The sequence below is a fragment of the Antechinus flavipes genome, chromosome 6 (genome assembly GCF_016432865.1).
Source record: "Antechinus flavipes isolate AdamAnt ecotype Samford, QLD, Australia chromosome 6, AdamAnt_v2, whole genome shotgun sequence".
Taxonomy (NCBI): Eukaryota; Metazoa; Chordata; class Mammalia; order Dasyuromorphia; family Dasyuridae; genus Antechinus; species Antechinus flavipes.
The window spans coordinates 156,842,252-156,862,272 of NC_067403.1; the positions used below are offsets into that span (position 1 = coordinate 156,842,252).

General features: G+C 36.2%; 1 protein-coding gene across 3 annotated transcripts in view; it reads left to right on the forward strand.

Annotated features, from left to right (window-relative positions):
* Window positions 1-19,542, forward strand: part of SLC10A6 (solute carrier family 10 member 6) — a 32,125-nt gene extending 12,583 nt beyond the window's left edge. Inside the window, exons 2-6 of one of the 3 annotated variants that reach the window (XM_051965108.1) lie at window positions 648-766; window positions 2,587-2,675; window positions 13,127-13,302; window positions 16,496-16,653; window positions 18,400-19,542. In XM_051965108.1, the coding sequence (XP_051821068.1) occupies window positions 648-766; window positions 2,587-2,675; window positions 13,127-13,302; window positions 16,496-16,653; window positions 18,400-18,539 (682 nt within the window). In that variant the 3' untranslated portion in view covers window positions 18,540-19,542. Of the gene's footprint in view, window positions 1-647; window positions 767-2,586; window positions 2,676-13,126; window positions 13,303-13,850; window positions 13,949-16,495; window positions 16,654-18,399 lie in introns of those variants that run through there. The other 2 variants (XM_051965109.1, XM_051965110.1) reach the window with 2 other exon arrangements.
* Window positions 19,543-20,021: the final 479 nt, after the last annotated feature.

The following is a 20,021-nucleotide window of genomic DNA, read 5'->3' on the forward strand; positions in this document are numbered from 1 at the left end:
TATTTCTATTTCATTGCCAATCATTTTCCAAAATCTAACTATTAATCATTCTCCCCTCCTCTCCAAATGATAATTTCTACTCAACTTGACATTGTTTTTATCACTATCCTCTGAATATTTGATGTTTTTTTCTCACCCACTTCGCTTTACTGATGCTATTTCGCTATACAGAATACCTTTTCTTCTTGCTTTTGTCTATCCAAAACTCAAAGTCTAGCTCAGGATTTATCTTGTATGAAACTTCACTTCACTCCTCTAAACTCTTCCTTCTTTGAACTTTTTAAAAGACAGTTAGAATCATATTGTTTATTGTTTGTTTCAAGTGTGAATTATGTCTCCTCTAACTAAATTACAAACTTGAGGACAAAGACCATGTCTTATATTTTTGTATCTTCAACAGCACAATTCTAGTCATATAATGAGTCATCCACAAATAACTGGTTGATTGATTTCTAATGTCAGAATACAACTTCTAGAAACCTTTTTCTGGACCACAAATATAATCTTCTGTCCAACTTTTGTAACATTTAGAAGAATGTTAGGTAGTTTATCCTACGTAAATAATAAGAGTAGTTAATAAGTTAATTTAAGTCTGAATGTTAATTTCCAACTTACCCTCCTGAGCATTATTTTTATTTTACTTGCAGCATTTGTATGACAACTTGTTCCTCAATAATTGCCACTGGAATGATGCCTCTCTGCCTTTATCTCTACACTCGATCCTGGGATCTTGAACAGAATCTCATCGTACCATATCAGACCATAGGTACTGTACTGAGCTTAGGAAGTAAATATCAGCTTTAGCTTCATGGAATTAAGAATAGAAAAATTCAAAGGACTAATTAAAGAATTAGGACTAATCTTGCCTTTTTAAAATTTTACTTGACTGGACTGGAAAGTTATTAGACAATCAATGTTTGATTTAATGAATCATCTATTATCTGAGTTTAAAAAAAATAATCATGATATATCCAAGTCAGATCTCAGATTCTGTAGCTTCATCTTTCATTATGCCCATTAGATTATAAGCTTACTTCATGTGGATGGAATGCAAAAAATCCATAATTGCTGCCCCCAAACTCTTCCACCAATCTTTTTTGTATCTTCTTTGAGCCTGGCCATCTTATCAGTTAATCATGTTAGTAATCACAGGATCATCCCTAAATCTTTGGGCTATCTCACCGCCCATACCTTAATGATCAAATCTTAGTGATTCTGCTTCCTATTTGTATTCATTCTTTCTTTATATTGAACTATAATGGTTACTATTATAGTTCAAACCATCATTGTACCTTATCTAGATTGGTCCTTCCTTGCCTCTAGACACTCTCACCTCCAGCTACCTTTCACACAAATGCCAAAATAATCTTATATATTATAACTATGTTATTTCCCCTACTCAAAATTTCTCTATCTAGCACTGAAGGTCCTCCATAATATGACTTTGACGTGCCTTTCCAGACAAATTATACATTGTTTTCCTTTCAACCAAGTTGGGTGAGGTTGTCATTTCATGTCTCACCTATGATATCATCCATCTTCTTCAAGATTGAAGGACGAACAACAATAAACAATGCATTCACTTAGACTATCCATCCCTCATTCTTTCTGATTCTCAGAATTCTTTTCTTTAAGATTTAAACTGAAGTACTACATTCTTGATCTTTCTAGTTAATGCTCCCCTGCCTCAATTTACATTTGCTTATCTGTATACTTGTTACTTTCCCTTGTAAATTCTCTGAAATTCTTTTACTTTTGAAATTTAATACAGAAGATGCTAAATAAATGTCTGTGGAAGTGAATAACTCTTTCCATTTTTCTCCAAGGATAGATTTTTTTTTTTTTTTTACAATTCACCTACATTCTGCAAATATCTCTTGATATCATCCATTCCTCACCCTCAATTCCCACTCTCATATAGACTTTCTTTATCTTTCTCTGTAGTTATTCACTTAGGCCTCTTTTCTCCCTGCTGATCTCTTTGTGGAAGCAAGGGATATGATAGGATTTTTTGCTCATTATTGTTTGATCAGAGCTTTGGAACAAGTCATTGAAATCTTGTCCTATAGGCTTATTGAATTTTGTATCTTTAGAAATTAAATAAACCTATAAACCACTTAATGTCTGGGACTGGTTTGATCCAAATCCTATAAGCTAGTCCAATACTATTTGCCTTGTAGTCATTCCATAAATGTGTAATGATGTGGGTGATTGTGGCTTAGAAATCTTTGGATTTGGAGAACTTGAAAGTTGAAAAATTAATGTTAATACATGATTTTAAAACGTTCTTATCAGATATAATGCTGTCCTAATCAGTGATCTAAACCATATGTGTGTTATGATAGAGAGGGTCCTGTATTTGAAGATAGAAGAACAGAATTCTAATATCAGCTTTGCAGCAAGGATAATGGATTATGAGTTTCATAGTCCCTTAAAAATTACATATTAAATATGTTCATTTTCTTGGTTATGCTGAAAAACAGTTGCCTTTTAAAGATTGTTTTTAAAATTTTGTTAAATAGAAATTGAAGAGAGAGGTCAAGTTTTCAGAAATGGTTGGGTCTGATATATTTTCCATTTCTTCAGGAATTGTTCTTTTATGCTTAATTGTACCGGTGGCTTTTGGCGTCTTTGTGAATTTCAAGTGGCCGAAACAATCTAAAATCATCCTAAGAGTAAGTTACCTCATTTGTTGAGATTTGGAAGTCCTTAATATAAGACACATGACAAAAATAAAGAAAAAATTATGGTATAGACTCACCTTTTGGATAAAAACCCCTAATATTTTAGCTTGCTGAAAAGGAATTTTTATTTGAACTGCAAACTTAATCAAAATTTCCACTTCCACCCTCAAAAGAGAATTCTTTGATTTAATACGTAAAGAAATATATTGAGGTATTGATCTGGAAAATTGAGGGACACTTAGGGATTGATGGAATGTAAGCAGCCCAGATCACCTCATTTATCTCAAGCCTCCCTTAAACCTACAGAAAGATGGCATATTAATGTGATAATTTTCTGGCAAGTTACATACCTGACCTTCCCACCAGGTAATAGTCCACACACGTAAGGTGTGTTCAGGGAAGGCTAGTACCTTTGGGTGAGGGCAGCTTTCTACCTTTGGGGTCCACCTCATCCACCTAACTCATACTCCAAGAAGCTATATATAGCCACACTCAGAGGCCCCACCTCATTAAACTGTTTTAGCAGATGGGCCAAACCAGGTTGAGGGAAATTAAGGGGGCTAAAACCCTATAGTAAGTTGGGGGTGAATGTGTAAAGACTTCCTCTGGTAGAATGGGCAGATGAGAACAGTTTGTTCCAATGGTCATGAAGGCAGGTAAAGCAGGTGCTGTGAAGCACTTAGAGCCTGGTTAGACATTAAAGACATTGAGGTCATCCACTGCATCTTAAGTCATCACCAGTCTTGACTCTGTCCTGCCACTGGACAGTGGTGGCTCTGGAAGAGAGAGGGAAGCCGATGACTTCCTGTAACTCTTAATCTCACTTAAATCCTGTTGATGCATGAATCAAAAGACATCATCATACCATTTTTCTTCAGTCCATTAAATTTGTCACTTTCTCCCTGATACCAAGTAGCTTTCTTAAAATTTGGCCAGTGTGGCGTGCAGTCTATAGACTATATAGTTGACTATATAGCAATACATTCCAGGGTTTCTCAAATTTTTTCCATTCATGACCCTTTTTCACTAGAGAAATTTTTATATGATCCTGGAAATATGGATAGATAAAATATAGATATAGAAATCAAACATTTACTGATAACAAATCATAATTTTATCACATTCAGTTCAGCAACCCCAGAGGGTATTATGACCTACAGTTTAAGACGCTTTGATATGACCTATTTACTAGAATTAGTGGATGGACACCTGAACTGCTTCCTCCACCTTCAAGCCTGAGGCTTCAATAGTGAATCTATTCGGATCAACTCTAATTGGAAGGGTCTAAAATGCAATCTAAGAGATGAAATGGAATATTACTTAAAATATTAAAAAATAACATTTGAAGTCTATACACAGCAATGTTCTCTCACTCCATTTATACATTTACTTTCAAGTCCTGACTGCCTACTTTTACAAATTTGGAAAATTAACAAATTGTCATCCTTCTGACTTATGGTATAAAATTCAAAGAAAAAAGGTCAAACATTTCCATTGAGGATACCTGCTACAACTATCTCTGAAGCCACTTCCCATATGTCCTCCCAGATCTCTAGGTATGTCCAGAGGAAAATGTTAGCTACATGTGCTCACAGCTCTTGGAAAAGAATACTGGAACAAGAGATTTCCCCACAATCTTGGAATCAAAGGAGGCTAGAAACAGGGGAAAGCAATTAGAGAATGTTCTCTGCCATCAGCTCACCAGCCCACTGGGATTTACATCAGCTGTCAGTTTTGCAAGATCTTTCTTCATATTTCTATCTTTGTCTCTTCTCCAGGATCAGGCTCTCATCCCCCAGCTCTGGTTTCTGATTGTTTCACTTTGTGGACATCAGCTTTAGTTAAGTACTCCTCCTGGTCTTGGCTTTCCCCTGGTCACTTCCTTGATCTCTTTGTTGCAAGTTAAAATGTAAGGAAAGAGGAAAGAAGAGAGGAAGAAACCCTCTTTCTTATAGTTGTTCTCCTTTTTCTTCTAAGCAAGAAGGAGCAGTCTCATTTTTGATGGTTTATCTCCAATTTTGTAGAAATTTTCTGGGTTATTGGTTCTTCAAGAATCCCCTATGGAAGCACCAATTACAATATCAAAATGATCTCCAAACCTAAGCTTGACCAAATTGCGATTTCAGTTGGTTCAAGTGCCCCCAAAATACTCAATGCAGATTTTGAAGACTATCACAGAGACTATGTTTGTATTCTGAATTTTCTGAGACAGATCCCCTTTGCTTCTACTTTACTCACTTCTATTCAAATGACATCTTTCAGCCTTTTAGGTCAGGAGTGAAGTAGTTAAATATTTAACAACAGAGCTGTTGGAGAAAGGAATGTATGCAAACATACTTTTTTTTTTTTAATAACTTTTTATTGACAGAACCCATGCCAGGGTAATTTTTTACAACATTATCTCTTGCACTCACTTCTGATCTGATTTTTCCCTCCCTCCCTCCACCCCCTCCCCCAGATGGCAAGCAGTCCTAGATATATTAAATAGGTTACAATATATCCTAGATACACTATATGTGTGCAGAACTGAACAGTTCTTTTGTTGCACAGGGAGAATTGGATCCAGAAGGTATAAATAACCCGAGAAGAAAAACAAGAATGCAAACAGTTTACATTCATTTCCCAGTGTTCTTTCTTTGGGTGTAGCTGCTTCTGTCCATCCTTGATCAATTGAAACTGAGTTAGATCTCTTTATCGAAGAGATCCACTTCCATCAGAATACATCCTCAAACAGTATCGTTGTTGAGGTATATAATGATCTCCTGGTTCTGCTCATTTCACTTAGCATCAGTCCATGTAGGTCTCTCCAAGCCTCTCTGTATTCATCTTGCTGGTCACTCCTTACAGAACAATAATATTACATAACGTTCATATACCACAATTTACCCAGCCATTCTCCAATTGATGGGCATCCATTCATTTTCCAGTTTCTAGCCACAGGGCTGCCACAAACATTTTGGCACATACAGGTCTCATTCCCTTCTTTAGTATCTCTTTGGGATATAAGCCCAATAGAAACACTGCTGGATCAAAGGGGATGCACAGTTTGATAACTTTTTGAGCATAGTTCCAAATTGCTCTTCAGAATGTATTCACAATTCCACCAACAATGTATCAGTGTCCCTGGCAAACATACTTTTAAATTTAATTTGCAGTATTAAACTTTCTTAAGTCTAGACAATTGACAAAACAATAAATTAATCCCTAATTTGTGGAAATTTCCAAAGTGTAAATCCTCAAACTGAAAAGTTAACAACTTGGTCTTTTCAGCAAGTTAGAGGGAACTCCAACACATCCCTGGCTAGAGTCCTTACACAGAAACTGGCTGCTTATGCTAATATGAGATGGAGGAATCAGTGTATAGAGACAACGTCTAATAGTTATATCACTTTGTTCACTGGTTTCTTGATCTGATCACTATCTAACGTCCAGGACTAGCTTTCCGTTTTTCAGTCTTGCTTGATTCTTCAGTGACCCCATTTGGGGTTTTCTTGACAAAGAGATCGAAGTGATTTACATTTCCTTGTCCCACTCATTTTACAGATGAGGAAATTGAGGCAAATAAAGATAAGTGATTTGCATAGAGTCACACAGCTACTAAGTATCTAAAGCTGTATTTGAACTTAGGCCTCCAGACCACGGAACTCTATCCAGTGAGCTACCTAGTTACCTTATGTTATGATCTAAGCATAGACTCTAGTCTTCTGTGTGTTGATAGAAGTGAAACATTAGTTTTTGGGGAAAAGCCGAACCCCAAGAAGCTCAAAGTGTTGCTTTTCAAAACTACATCTAAGATGGTTCTGAATTTCAGTTTAAAATAAAAATGTGTCCTCCACTAGGTTTCTGATCTACTTAATTGACAACAGAATTGCTTATCCACAAGATTTTGGAGTAGAAATTTTTTTGTTTTATTGTTATTTTATTGAAGACTCGGCATAACTTGTGGGGATATCTTGATTTTCCTGCTATAGTTCCTCACCCATACTGCAGACAGGAAAGTTATTCCCAGAAGTTCTTCCATTGGCTAGGCAGTTCTGCTTTCTGTTTCAACCTTCCTTGCACTTTTACTCCAGAGGCTGCTTGGAAATGTCTGTTGGGCTGCTGACTAAGGGCTGACTACAACCTTGGGAGGTAGATTCTAATACGATCCCCATTTTGCAGATGAAGAAACTGAGACACAGAGAGTAACTGGCCAAGAGTCAAACAGCTAGTAAGTATCTGAAATTGAATTTGAACTCCAGGTTGTTGTGAGGGTCAAATGAAATAATTTAAAGCACTTTGCAAACCTTAAAGCCCTACCTGTAATGGGCTGAGGCTTGAGTTGATGCACTGAGGTCCCAAGCACATGAGGCTAAATAGTAATTGGACCATACTCTATTAATATATAAGCTTGGAGAAAGAATAGCCCCCGCCCACTCTTTGTGCAAATCCTGATGTGTTGTATAGGAAATGACGGATTTTGGTGGGTGGAGGCAGGGGAGTGGAAAAGGAAGGGGAAGGAGAGACTTTTGGGATTGCCATTGCGATGGTTGGCTCAGGTCAGATCGCTCTCTGCTAGCTGGCTTCCTGTCGCAGCTGCCCATATTGCTATAGCAATCTTTCTTGCCTATATTTGCTATCGCAATCTTTATTCACCTCTTCACCTTAATAAAAATTGAAGATTTTTCCCTTAACTTGAATTCCTGACTCCGGCTGATTTTAAATACGCGGTCATTACACCTACCTAAATGCCAGCTATTGTTATTAGCTCTCTTTCACTTCCTTTCCTTCTTTCTTTTCTTCTTTTCCTTCCTCCTATAAGAAATAAAATATCTTACCAAGAACTCTACTAATTCACTGATGAATGCAGGAAAGATTTATTTTACATTCTTGCAAGAATGGGTGCCTCAGTGAATAGACACACCTTTGAAACTCCAAAGACAGCATTTTATTTCCTATCTTGAAACACAAGTTCCTTGCCTGATTCCCCACTAATAGGAAGTTACAAAAGTTACTAGACATGAATCTTCACCCCTCATTATATAGCCAGTCCTGGTCCAAAGGAGCTTTCATTCTAGAAGGGGAAAGGTAACAGAGGAGGGCTAAAGATAAAGAACAAAAGACTCTTTTCAAATCTCAGGCCACCACCCCAGAATACAAAAGTCAGTCCCTGCTCCCAAGGAGTTTATATTCTTTTGAGGAAAGATAATCTCCACTCTTGACTATTACTTGATGTCCTTGTGAGTTTCAGTTTTTAAAATTTCATTTCTCCAATTTAATTTTCATAACTGTGGAAACCAAATAAATGCCCATCCATTTTTCATACTTTTCCCTCTTCCTTTCCCTCTCCCTCTTCCTGTCCCTCTTCCTTTGTTCCTTCCTTCCTTCCTTCCTTTTCTCTTCCCTTCCTCATCTCTCTCTCTCTCTTTCTCCTTGTTTCTTTATTTCTTCCTTTCTCAGAGATGTAATGAAAGTAAAAGCCTTTTTTGGGGTATGGAGTGAGGATCATAAAGAAAGAGAAGTCACTTGTTAAAAATCAATCAGTATTCCTTCAATGAACAGAAGCATCTTTGCTTGATGACTTTCTTGTGATTAATACCCAGCAAGGCACAAAGTGGGTAGACATTTGCTTTCCAAAAGGGTTTGTCATTGTCAGTGAGGCCATTTAGTGCTAAACCAAAGGGAAAGAGAGTTCCTCTGATTATGAAGTTCTGTGAGATGCTTTTATTTGCAGGTGACATGATCTTAATTACATCAAATCCTGGAACAATTAAATTTCTCCTAAGGTAGATTCACTTATACTCCAAAATAATTTGGCTTATCAACATAAAAAATGGGGGGAAAAGGGGAGGAAAGAATATCTATTGACCAGACTCTGATAGACAATTGGATGGACAACTCATAGACCTCATCCATCACTACAAATAACTTGGAAAGATACTGTGGATAGTGAATTCAGAGAACTAATGATGAAGCATGTTTCCCCACTTTTTGACAGGTAAGGGATGGCTTCAAGATACAGAATAAGACTCACTCACTTTGAGTCCCTCATCAGCACTGAGATGCCAGTGTAGCCTATCCTTGATATCTCCCTTCTCTGCCACAGATCAGTTTAGCTTTTCTTTCTCTTTTCACAGGTTCTTCTGAGCTGCTGGTTCTTTCTGGATCAGCTCTGTGTGAGCCCACTGTTTTTTTTTTTTTTTTTTTTTTTTTTTGTTGTTGTTAATGTTGTTATTTTCTTATGTCCAGATCCTCAGAATCTCCACTTGGTTCAAAGTCATCTCTTTCTTTATATATACGTCCCTTAAAGCTTGAACAAATCTTTCATTGAAAGGATTTGATTGATTTAAGGAAGTAAACAGGTTCTATTCACACATTTCAAATTGATTCAATTAAGAAACTCTCATTTTAAAATTTTATTTGTTTTTAATACGTATTGTTTTATGAATTATGTTGGGAGAGAAAAATCAGAGCAAATGGGAAAAATCATGGGAGGAAAAAAAACAAGAAAGAACATAGTACATGTTGATTTACATTCAGTCTTTTTAGTTCTTTCTCTGGATGCAGATGGCATTTTCTGTACAAATTCTATTGGGATTCCTTTGGATCACTGAACCAGTGAGAAGATTCAAGTCTTTCATAATTTATCATCGCATATTCTTGGTGTTACTGTATACAGTGTATTCCTAGTTCTGTTTGTTTCACTCAGCATCAGTTCATGTAAATCTTTGCAGGCCTTTCTATAATCAGCTTGTTCATCATTTTTTATAGAACAATAATATTTCATTACTTTCATGTATCACAGGTTGTTCAGCCATTCCCTAATTGATGGCCATCCACTCTTTTTCCAATTCTTTGCTACTACAAAAAGAGTTGCTACAAACAATTTTACACATGTGGGTCCTTTCCCCTCCTTTATGATTTCCTTGGGATGTGGACCCAGTAATGGCACTGCTGGGTCAAAGAGTATGCACAGTGTAATAGTCATTTGGGCATAGTTTCAGATTGTTGTCCAAAATGGTTGGATCAGTTCACAACTCTACCAACAATGCATTAGTGTCCCAGTTTTCCCACATCCCCTCCAACATTTATCATTATCCTTTTCTGTCATCTTAGCCGACCTGAGGGGAGGTGGTACCTCAGAGTCGTTTTAATTTGCATTTCTAAATCAATAGTGATTTAGAGCATTTTTTCATATAACTATAAATGATTTTAATTTCATCATCTGAAAATTGTCTTTTCATATCCTTTGACCATTTATCAACTGGGGAATGACGTGTATTCTTATAAATTTGACACAGAAGAAACAGTCATCTTAACAATGTTATTACTTTTAAGTCAAATGGGATAATCAATGAAACCCCATCTACAAACTTGAAAAGTAAGCTATACCTAATAAAGATTTAGTTTCATGTACATTCTTCATTATCTGCATTAGTTTATTTAGTGTTTGCAAAATTCAGAGAGAAAAAGCATTTAAAAAAAGAAACATACTAGAGATGGACAATGATTAAGGCCCAGCCTGGAACAAGTGGAGGAGGAGAGGACATAGATGGGTTCTATTACCAGAGGTAATATATCTACATCAATGAGATCAAAGATTCAAAGAATCAAAGTATAGGTTAGATTCTGATTAAATCATGGGAGGAAATCTAGCTTGTTTTGCAGTTCAAATAAAAAAGATTTTAGTTTGAAACCTAGCAAACTAGTTCAAAAATCAAGCTTAGTTTGTCTCTGGCATTTTGTCTGACCCTAAAAAGTATACATCTGCTTTATGTGAGGATGCCTATTTCCTCCCCATCCTACACGTGTCTTTGAAATTGAGACTATATTTACTCTTATGGCCTGCAATCAAACAAGAAGGCTATATCTGGAACTGGTGATTCAAATTCTAGCTTTGGTATTATTACCTGTGTGACTTTAAGCAAATTGCTTCTTATTTCTGAACCCTGGTTGTTACTTATGTAAAGAAAATATTGGACTCGATGTTTTCTATAATCCTTAACAATGGTAAATCTGGGCTAGATAGGGCAGGTTCTACTTTGTCATGTTTACACATGTTTTTCAACTTCTCATAAGATGATGATAAAATGAGGAGAAAGGGTGCCACAGGAAGGAAAATGAGTATGGTAACTGAATCCGTTGTTCTTGTTTAAGAACAACTTTAGATTTAGTTTATTTGGCCATTTATTTGACTTAAGGAGGCAGTATGCGAGACTTAAAAGCATGTGTTTAGGATCAGAAGAACTGGATTTGAATATCAGCTCTCCTATTAATTGCTATATGAATGTAGGATAATTTTTTAAATTGTCCCAAGACCTGGCTTTTTTCATCTAGAACATGGCGATAATAAGACTTGTATTTTGATCTGTGCCTGATGAACACTTGCCTGCTAGTTTAAGTTCAATATTGGAATAACATGAGACATTTATAGATTATTCAGTTTGCTGTTTGTCCTTCTCAAAAAGGACCAATGGTATCATGAGGTTGGTATTTTAACTTGCTCAATTAAATAGGATTTAAATGAGGCAGGCCTGTGCAAAGTCATCAGCTTTACTTTCTCCTCTAGCGTCATCAGAATCCAGAAGCAATACATGGGTCAAGATGACTAATAATAGTCCAGATAAATTGGAAATAATCAGTAGAGGGAAGACTAGAATTAAGAAAGATTGGGAAAGGCTTCCTGTAGAAGATAGAGTTTTAGCTTGGATTTAAAAGAAGAAAAGGAATCCAGAAGATAGAGATAAGGAGGGAGAAAATTCAAGGGAAGGGGTTACAGTTCATGAAAATGATCAGAGTCTTGAGATGGAATGTCTTGTTAGAACAATGACAAAAAGAGCCTCATCTCTGGATTGAAGAGTATTTGGGGACTTGGAGGTGTAAGGTATAATAAGACTGACTTCAGGACCAGCACTCTATCCTTATGCCATCTAGCTGTCTGAGACTGGAAAGAGAGATCACTTATAAAAGCTTTAAATAGCAAAGAATTTTGGTTTTGATCCTGAAAGCAGTAGAGGTCATTCAACAATTCAACAAAAAGTTCACTTAGCAATAGGAGAAAAATATTGATAAAGATAGACATAGAGAGCCAAGTAAGTTGAGTCAGCTGAATGAAGCTCCTGTTAGAGAGCCCCTCCAGCTCCTCATGACTTATCTATTCTCAGGCAAGGAAGAAGTACATCAACAACCTGAGCCTTTCTTTAGAGCCTTGTACCAATCAAGTTTCCCTGAAGGTCTTAACATGTTTTTAGGAGAAATTAGCTTACCCTGCATGGGGAAAGTAAAATTATTACTCCTACTTGCATTATTCATCTTATAGGGCTCCTATGAGGAAAGTGCTTTGTAAACCTTATAGTACTACATAAATGTGGGCATTATTTGTGTACATGGAATAGATCTTTTTATCTTTTTCCATTCTTAACATTGTCATTTCATTGTGTGGGAAATTCAGGGAGGCAGAGAAGTAAGATGGCATAGCCAAAAGGCTATTACATTAATAGTGAGAAAAAAGGTCCCCTATTCTGAGGTTCTGGGTCATTTAAGGGCCATGTAGATCCTTGTAGACTCTGGCTGAAGGACATGGCAGTTTGGACTCACATAGTCATCCTTTGGTTCTTGTGATAGCACTAAAAGGAAAGGACCAGAAGAAGGATGTGAGCAGTGTAGACTTCTCAGACTTATAAAGTTTCCTTCAAGACTGAAAATGTTTCTCTTAAACCATGCTTGGTTACCTATGTCCAGCCAAAGAAATACTGACCAGAAAAGACAGCAAAGAGAGAGACAAATTGAAAAGACGGATTGACAGAGACACTGATACACAGATACATAGACAGACACTGCATAGACTGGAGACATGCAAAGAGAGTCAAGAGCCAGTCACTGATGATTCTATACCATACAGAGTTTGTAGACAAAAAGGAAAGAGTGAGAGCAGCGGCTACTTTCCCTTTTAAAGCCTATTGAATGGCCAATTTTTGTTAACTCTGTGGCCAGTTGTCTTTTGAGTCATTTACCTCTCCTTGAGGTAAATAGTCCACTTGAAGTAGTCCAGAGTCTCATAGATTAGGGGCTCACCTGTTTACCCCTATTACATCAGATTAGCTGTTTGAGAAGATAAGTTATAATGTAGAAAAATTTTACTGAAGGAAAAATGGTAGCAACAAAGATAAGGGGAAAATATGAAAATTCTAGGTCAGAGTTCTAGAATAACAGAGTTTTATGGGATGGTGCTGAGGTAAAGGAAACACCAAATATAAATTTGGACTGTATAAAAATTTTGCCTAGGTTCACCCCTATCCAAAATTGGAGAAATATAATGAGGCAAAAAGTGCCTACTGATCAACTTTTACCTTCTCTCACAACCAACATTTATTTACTTTTAGATTGTTATTATACTGATTAATTGTGTTTTGTTGCAAAGTGATTTCATTATTTATTGTTTTTCTCGTTTTCCTTTGTTTTAGATTGGGAGCATTGTTGGGGTGATTCTCTTGTTGGTGATCACGGTAGCTGGTGGAATACTGATTGAAGAATCTTGGTTTTCAGATATTCCCCTTCTGGTCGTCACTTTCTTGTTTCCTTTGATTGGACACATGTTTGGTTTCCTTTTGGCTCTTCTCACCCACCAGCCTTGGGAGAGGTAACCTCTGCTAAATGATCCCTATATCTCTTTAAGGAGAATAGCTTATGTTGCTAGTGTGCACGTGTTCTTGTGCCAACCTATGTATGTGAAGAAGTGTTTTAAATGGTGGAATACTGTGTAGCAGAATAAATGCCCTCCTGCAAAAGGAGCTGGGGGACTTACCCACTAATTATTTACATAGATCAAATCATATATCAGGTTTGAGGAGCTATTTTATTCAAATTTTGAATTTTATCAACCAAGCTGGCTAAAGCTGAGTAATGGTCCACTTTTGGATAACCCAGCAGAATTGGAGAATAATGAAATGCCCTGGGTCAACAATTAACAAAAGAACATTTAGTTAGATATGGTTTTTTTTAGTAGTGGTTACTTAGATGAAGATTCAAGGGTGCTGAAGAGGAAGTTTGACTATATCAGGATATTTTTTCTAATTTTTTATATGACACACTAATTTACCACTTCTTAGAAGTATGATACATTATTAAAGATTTTTAAAGAATAGAATACTCAACAAAGCTACAGTATTTTACTCAAGTTTTCTTCAGTCAGCAGGGCAGGATCAAATCTGAAGAGTCCTACCTTGAGATTACAGGGTGCAGTCAGACTCTTCTTGCACCAGGTCACCAGAATGAGGGAGTATAAGGTGAGACCCCAAAAGTATATTGGGGTTATGTGGGAGGGTGTCTTGAGTCATTCCAAAAGAATTTCTAGGTATAGATCTTCAAATCAAGGAGCAAAGATTTTATTACCCAGCTAAGAGAGGACTAAATATATAACAGTCTTAAGCAATTATGAAGGGGAAAGAAGTTCCCTAATGGAACTTACTATTAACCAGAAGGAAGACACATTAATGGAAAGACACCATATGGTGGGAATATGCCATTGACTGACAGATTAAATTCACAGAGAAGTTAGCTGTAATAAGGAGAAAGCCATTGATTGGTAGACTAACTCTAAAAAGGATTTGGCACCCTAAAAAGAATTAGCAAACATTTAGAGTATCAGCAGATATTTTATAGGAAAAATATAACTTTGGGGATTTGGCATCATAACTTGGCTTTCTGATTGTATACAATAAGGTGGGATTTCTAGAAACCCCAACTTGGGATGGAACTATAATCAAAAGTCCACTTGAACAAAAGACCATTTAAGATTGAGATGAACCCATAAGTGCCCTTCCTTGATTGGCTCAGGAATATTATAATCCTATCAATATTTCAGGTTTTCTCTGCTAATGCTCACCTAGCTACCCAGGACTTTGTACTCTCTTCTTGCACTGCCCTTAGGTGACTGGGAAGTTACAGCCTTCTGAGTCTATTAAGTTTCAGAGACAATTTCTTAGTATTTTAAGGAAAGAATTAGTCTAATCTACATGGAGGAGCACTTTGCTACCCTATCTCATATTGATGTCAGATACTTTGAAACAGCATGTTTGTAACCAATATGTGTCACAGATGAGAGATTCAATCCCAGGTCTCTGTTGACTTTGAGCCTGGTTTTACATAGTCATGATCATTTCACAGATGACAAAGCTATACAAAACTATGAGATGCTAATAATAATATTGGTGATGGTGGCAGTGTTGAATTATAGAGGAAGGGTATGAAAGAAATTAAGGTTATTTTGAAGATCAGATGAAACATGACATTTAAAAATCAATCATAAATATTTATGAAACACATACCATGAGTCAAACAGTATGTGCTGGTGACACTGAGACGAAAGTGGAACAGTTTTGCCCTCAAGGAACTTTTGTTCCATGGGAAAGAATACACACACATCAAAGAATGAATTAGAATGCCAAAGTGGATATAATTGGAAAAGAGAAATCATCTCTGTTCTCAAGGGGTACACATTTTTAAAAAGGGAGACAAGGGTTCAACTATATATTTTATGTTCATACCTTTTGATGGTGCTGGGATTTTGGAGGTACAAACTTGCTTTATCCATTCTTTAGTAAGTGTGGCTAATGGGAAGGTGGGGATCTATGAGACTGGTAGAAGCAGTTGCCGGGTCTCTTTTTGACAAGGGTTGATTACTTGGAAGGAGGTTGGGTGTAGTTTTGGGGACCATTTAGAGGCCAGTTAAAGCTGGAAGGTGAGCTGATTATCTCAAGGGGCTCTTAGGAGTAGAATTCTGGACTGACTCCTCCCATAAGGCTATGGTTGCAAGGTGGTGGTGGTTAAATTTGCCTGGGATGTGCTACCTCCACTCTCTCCCTCAGTGGACCTGCTTACTACAATACAAGGTAATTTTGAGGGGGAGTACTAGCATCTGGTAGCACCAAGAAAGGTCTTATGTAGGAAATGGCATTTGTATTTAGCTTTGAAAGAAGCTAGGGATTGTTAGAGGCAGAGATAAGGGTGTGGGAATATATTTAAGGAATGGTGACATCTTTTGCAAAGGAACAAGACAACAGATGAAATGTGTTTAAGGAGCAGCAAATAGGCCATTTTGGTCAGGATAAAGAACACATGAGGGGAAATAATGCATGCTGTGTCTGGAGATCTGTTTTGGAGACAGATTGTGGAGGCAAAGAAACATTTATATTTATCCATGCAAGAACATGATCGATTTTTGGATTTTTAATCTAGTAGATGTGTTTGGATTAGGTGAAGATGGATTAGAGAAAGGAGAAACGTGGGGGGAAAGTTAAGAGGTTATTATAATAGTGCAGGGAAGAGTCTAATATAGGGAAAGAATTCTGTGAGTAAAAACAAGGGGAATGATGTGAGATACATTGTGGAGGTAAAAATGATGACTAATTTGCAGTTAGGTGGTTCAGTGCCCAGTCTGGAGTCAGAAAGACTCATCTTTCTGAGTTCACATCTGGCCTCAGACAGTTATTAGGTAAGTGACTTTGGGCAAGCCATTTAATTCTGTTTGCCTCAGTTTTCTTATATGTAAAATGAGTTGCAGAAGTATCTTTGCCAAGAAAACTTCAAATGGGGTCATGAAGAGTCATACATGACTGAACAACAACAAATGGATATGGAGTAAAGGAGAATGAGAAGTCAAGGATGATAAGAAAGTTAATCTGTGTGGTTGGAAGGTGTCAGAAGCAGGGAAATTCAATCTAGGTATTCTTTACTCCAAACAAGGTCCTCTACTCACTATGTTATGTTATATCTTATAAACATAAGCTGTTATTGTTGATCAAATTTTACTTAAATCATATTCTGACTGGCAGGTGCAGAACCATTTCCATAGAAACAGGAGCTCAGAATGTACAACTGTGTTCCACCATGCTTCAGTTATCTTTCACTTCAGAACAAGTGGCCCAGGTATTTACCTTCCCTTTGAACTATGGATTTTTCCAGATGCTGAATGGATTTTTCATTATTGCAGGTTGGTGCATCCTGAGTATAATACCTATACATTTTTAGTACTTGGATTGGGATGGGAAGAGACAGATGCCATTTTACTTTTTTTTTTTTTAAACTTTGATATTTTTTATTCTCTTACTTATATAGATCTTTTTATATTTCAGTTAGTTTTTTCATTTTATTTTAAATTTATAGAATAAAACAAGCATTTCTAGAACATATTACAATTAAGAAGACATTTGTACATGAAACTGTGAATCTACTATACACAATTTGCTATTCTTTTCTAATATACAACAAAATTGTGGAGTAAGTTAGAGATATCCAGGCACTTTAGAGTTCTGCCACAGACAGAAAATTGCCGTGAAATGAATATAAAAGAGCAAAAATAAAGGAGTAAAGCAGTTGTCTTCTTAAGACACCCTGGGAAGACATTAGAGAAGATTCCAAAGGCTGAGGTTTGTTCTGAATGAAGTGTAACATCTCTAAGTTGACTCTACTGAATCAACAAACAGTAGGCTCTGAGGAAAGCAGGCTAAACTCTAAGAAATTTCATCTCAGGAGCTTTTATACTACAGCCTCAGGAACTTTTATTTTACTTTTTTTTCAGAGGGCTTTAAAATCAACCTCTCTCTCTCTCTCTCTTTCTCTCTCTCTCTCTCTCTCTCTCTCTCTCTCTCTCTCTCTCTCATTCCCCTTTCTCTTTCTGTTTTTGTTGAAAATACTTTGATATTTATCTTGCCTGGTGATTATGGTGCTTATGGATCACGCTTTCCCTTTTTTTTGAGCATTAACTTTAATAGCACCTTAGTATACTTTCACTCTGATATTTCTAGGGAAAGTAGAAAATTTAAAACAGATCTTTGGATCAAGCTTCATAGAGAAATATACAGGACAATTGATGAGATTTTTAAAAATTAAGTGTATGTACCTCAAACAAACCAGGATACTTTCAGAAGTTATATTCCAAGTCCCGTTATTTAGAAGTTTCTATGAGTAACTATTTACTAAGAAGAGTAATAATTGGGGATTAGCAGAGGAACAAGGATTTTATTGGAGCATTGCCAATAAACATAAAAATAGGCTTTATTGGGGCTTATATCTTTTCCACAACACTGGCCCTCATGAACTGATATTAAATACCACCTGATTTCAAAGGTTTCTGAAAAAAAGAAATCAGATTCCTAGGCAATCAATTGTAAAATATTAATGAATATCAAGCACTCTGTAAGGGCATATCGGAGACTTGCAGATAAAACATGACAGGTCCAAGAAGTCACAGAAAAAAACATATTATTCATCTTGTTGGTTAGTGATTTATTCACTGAAGCAAATTAAGTCATTAACATTTAACTGGTTCCTATTACTCTGTTCAAGTCAACTGGATTTAGTTATTATTGGTGGAATAATAATAGGAACATAATGTTAAATAAGAAAAATCATATCAGAATGAAACTCATTAGTTTTCAGTATTTCTATGCTGATTTTTGGTTTTTTTGTTTAGTTCAAATTCTTTCACACACATGCATGTGTGTGTTTGTATAATTATTGGAAACAATGATTCTATTTCACCATGATTAGGGGGTTACTTTAAGCTCCATTTTTTTTTATTAGTTCTCTCCTTCATTCTCTTCCCTTACAATTAGAGGTTTATTTTTAAATTAAAAAATAAATCCCTGAATTGCAATTAATTGACTGAAATAAAAATAATTTTATTATTAACCCTATGAAATGGCTTATAACTGTCATGTGTCTGTCTTTCCTGAAGTTTATCAGACATACAAAAGACTATGTAAGAAAAAGCATGAAGAAAAGAACCTTGACTGCAATGAAGTATCTGAACTGAAGGAAACAGCTGCCAGGAGTGAGGTGACTTCCTTTCTGGAAAGGGTTGAGGAGTCAGTGTGACCTTGTAACTCTCATGACAACAGACCCAGTGGAACATGCCGAATGATGGCCCTTTCTTCACCAAAACTCTAGTAACTGTTGGCCAACAAATCAATTCATCTGTTTCAGATGCTATTCCTGAACTGTGTAGACAGAATCTATTTGATTAATTACTATATGCACTATGAATTGGTAATGCGATCCCTTTTGGGAAAATATCTTATTCCCTTTTGGGAGGGAAATTAATTTGGCATGTTAATAGTCTTGCCTAAATAGTATTCTTATGTATGAATACTTTTAATATAATAATATACTTGCAAGTCATTTTATAACCCTTCTTTTGCAGTCGATGGTGTTTAGATTGGGCCATAGATCATCCCTACTGCCTACTGGTTTTATTGACCTGCCTGTTTATTTAAATTCAATCCAAAGGCCAGTAGATAGTACAGTGAATAGAACACTAGTACTTCTCATCTGTAAAAAAGAAAAAAATCTCTTACCTAGATGCCAATTGACTAAGGAACAGTTAAGCAAATTGTAGTTATAAATGTTCTCGTGCTGTAAGGCAGAGTAAAATAATTGTGAAAATAATTATATAGAGAAGTATGAGAAGATTTAGGAAGAATGGGGACAGGTTTAAGAAAATAACCTATACTAACAATAAGAAAAAATGAATTGAAGGCTATACAGTTATAATTATCAACTTTGCTCTTGAGATGAGTTGAGAAAATGCATCTTTGCAGAGGCAGACTTGTAATACTGTGGTATGGAATACTGTGAATCTTGCCAGACATGGCAATGTGATTAATTTTTTGAAGTGATTTTTTTCCCCCTTTTAAAAATATTTTTGCTACAAGGAAAAGCACATTGGGTAGGATGGGGGGGAAAGATTGTATATGGAAATGTAATTTATGTAAAACAAAAAGAATCAATAAAAATGAGAAAAATAAACATTAGACAACTGTTATAAGGATTAATCAAAATAATGTATGTAAAGCATATTAAACTTACATAGCTCCAACTCCATATTGGTTATGCCTCTTCTCTGCTCCATCCTAAATTCTTATCTATCCCTTTATACCCACTTACTAGCTGAGTGAGCTTGGATTAGTTGCTCTCTCAAGCTTTAATTTCCTTGCTTGTAGAATGAAGGAAAAGGCTTTTAAAATCCCTTCTAACTTAATTCTGAATCTTTGATTCTATGTTCCTATGAACTTTCCTTTCTTTGTATCTTCTGGATTTGGGGGACTAACTTCTTCCCACTCTGATCATTCCTTAACCCTATAGTCCCTCAGTACAGATTTTCTCTACACAATTTATTCATAACAATTCTCTATTTCCAGCAGACTGTAAATACCCCAAAGGAAGGAATATATCCCTTACAAAACTCATAGAATTGGCATAAAGTGGTTTCCGATTTAAAGAACACCCATTCCTGACACAATTTGAGGCTATTTGGTCATCAGAACACACTTTCCTCTTTTTTCTTCAGGCTACCTATTA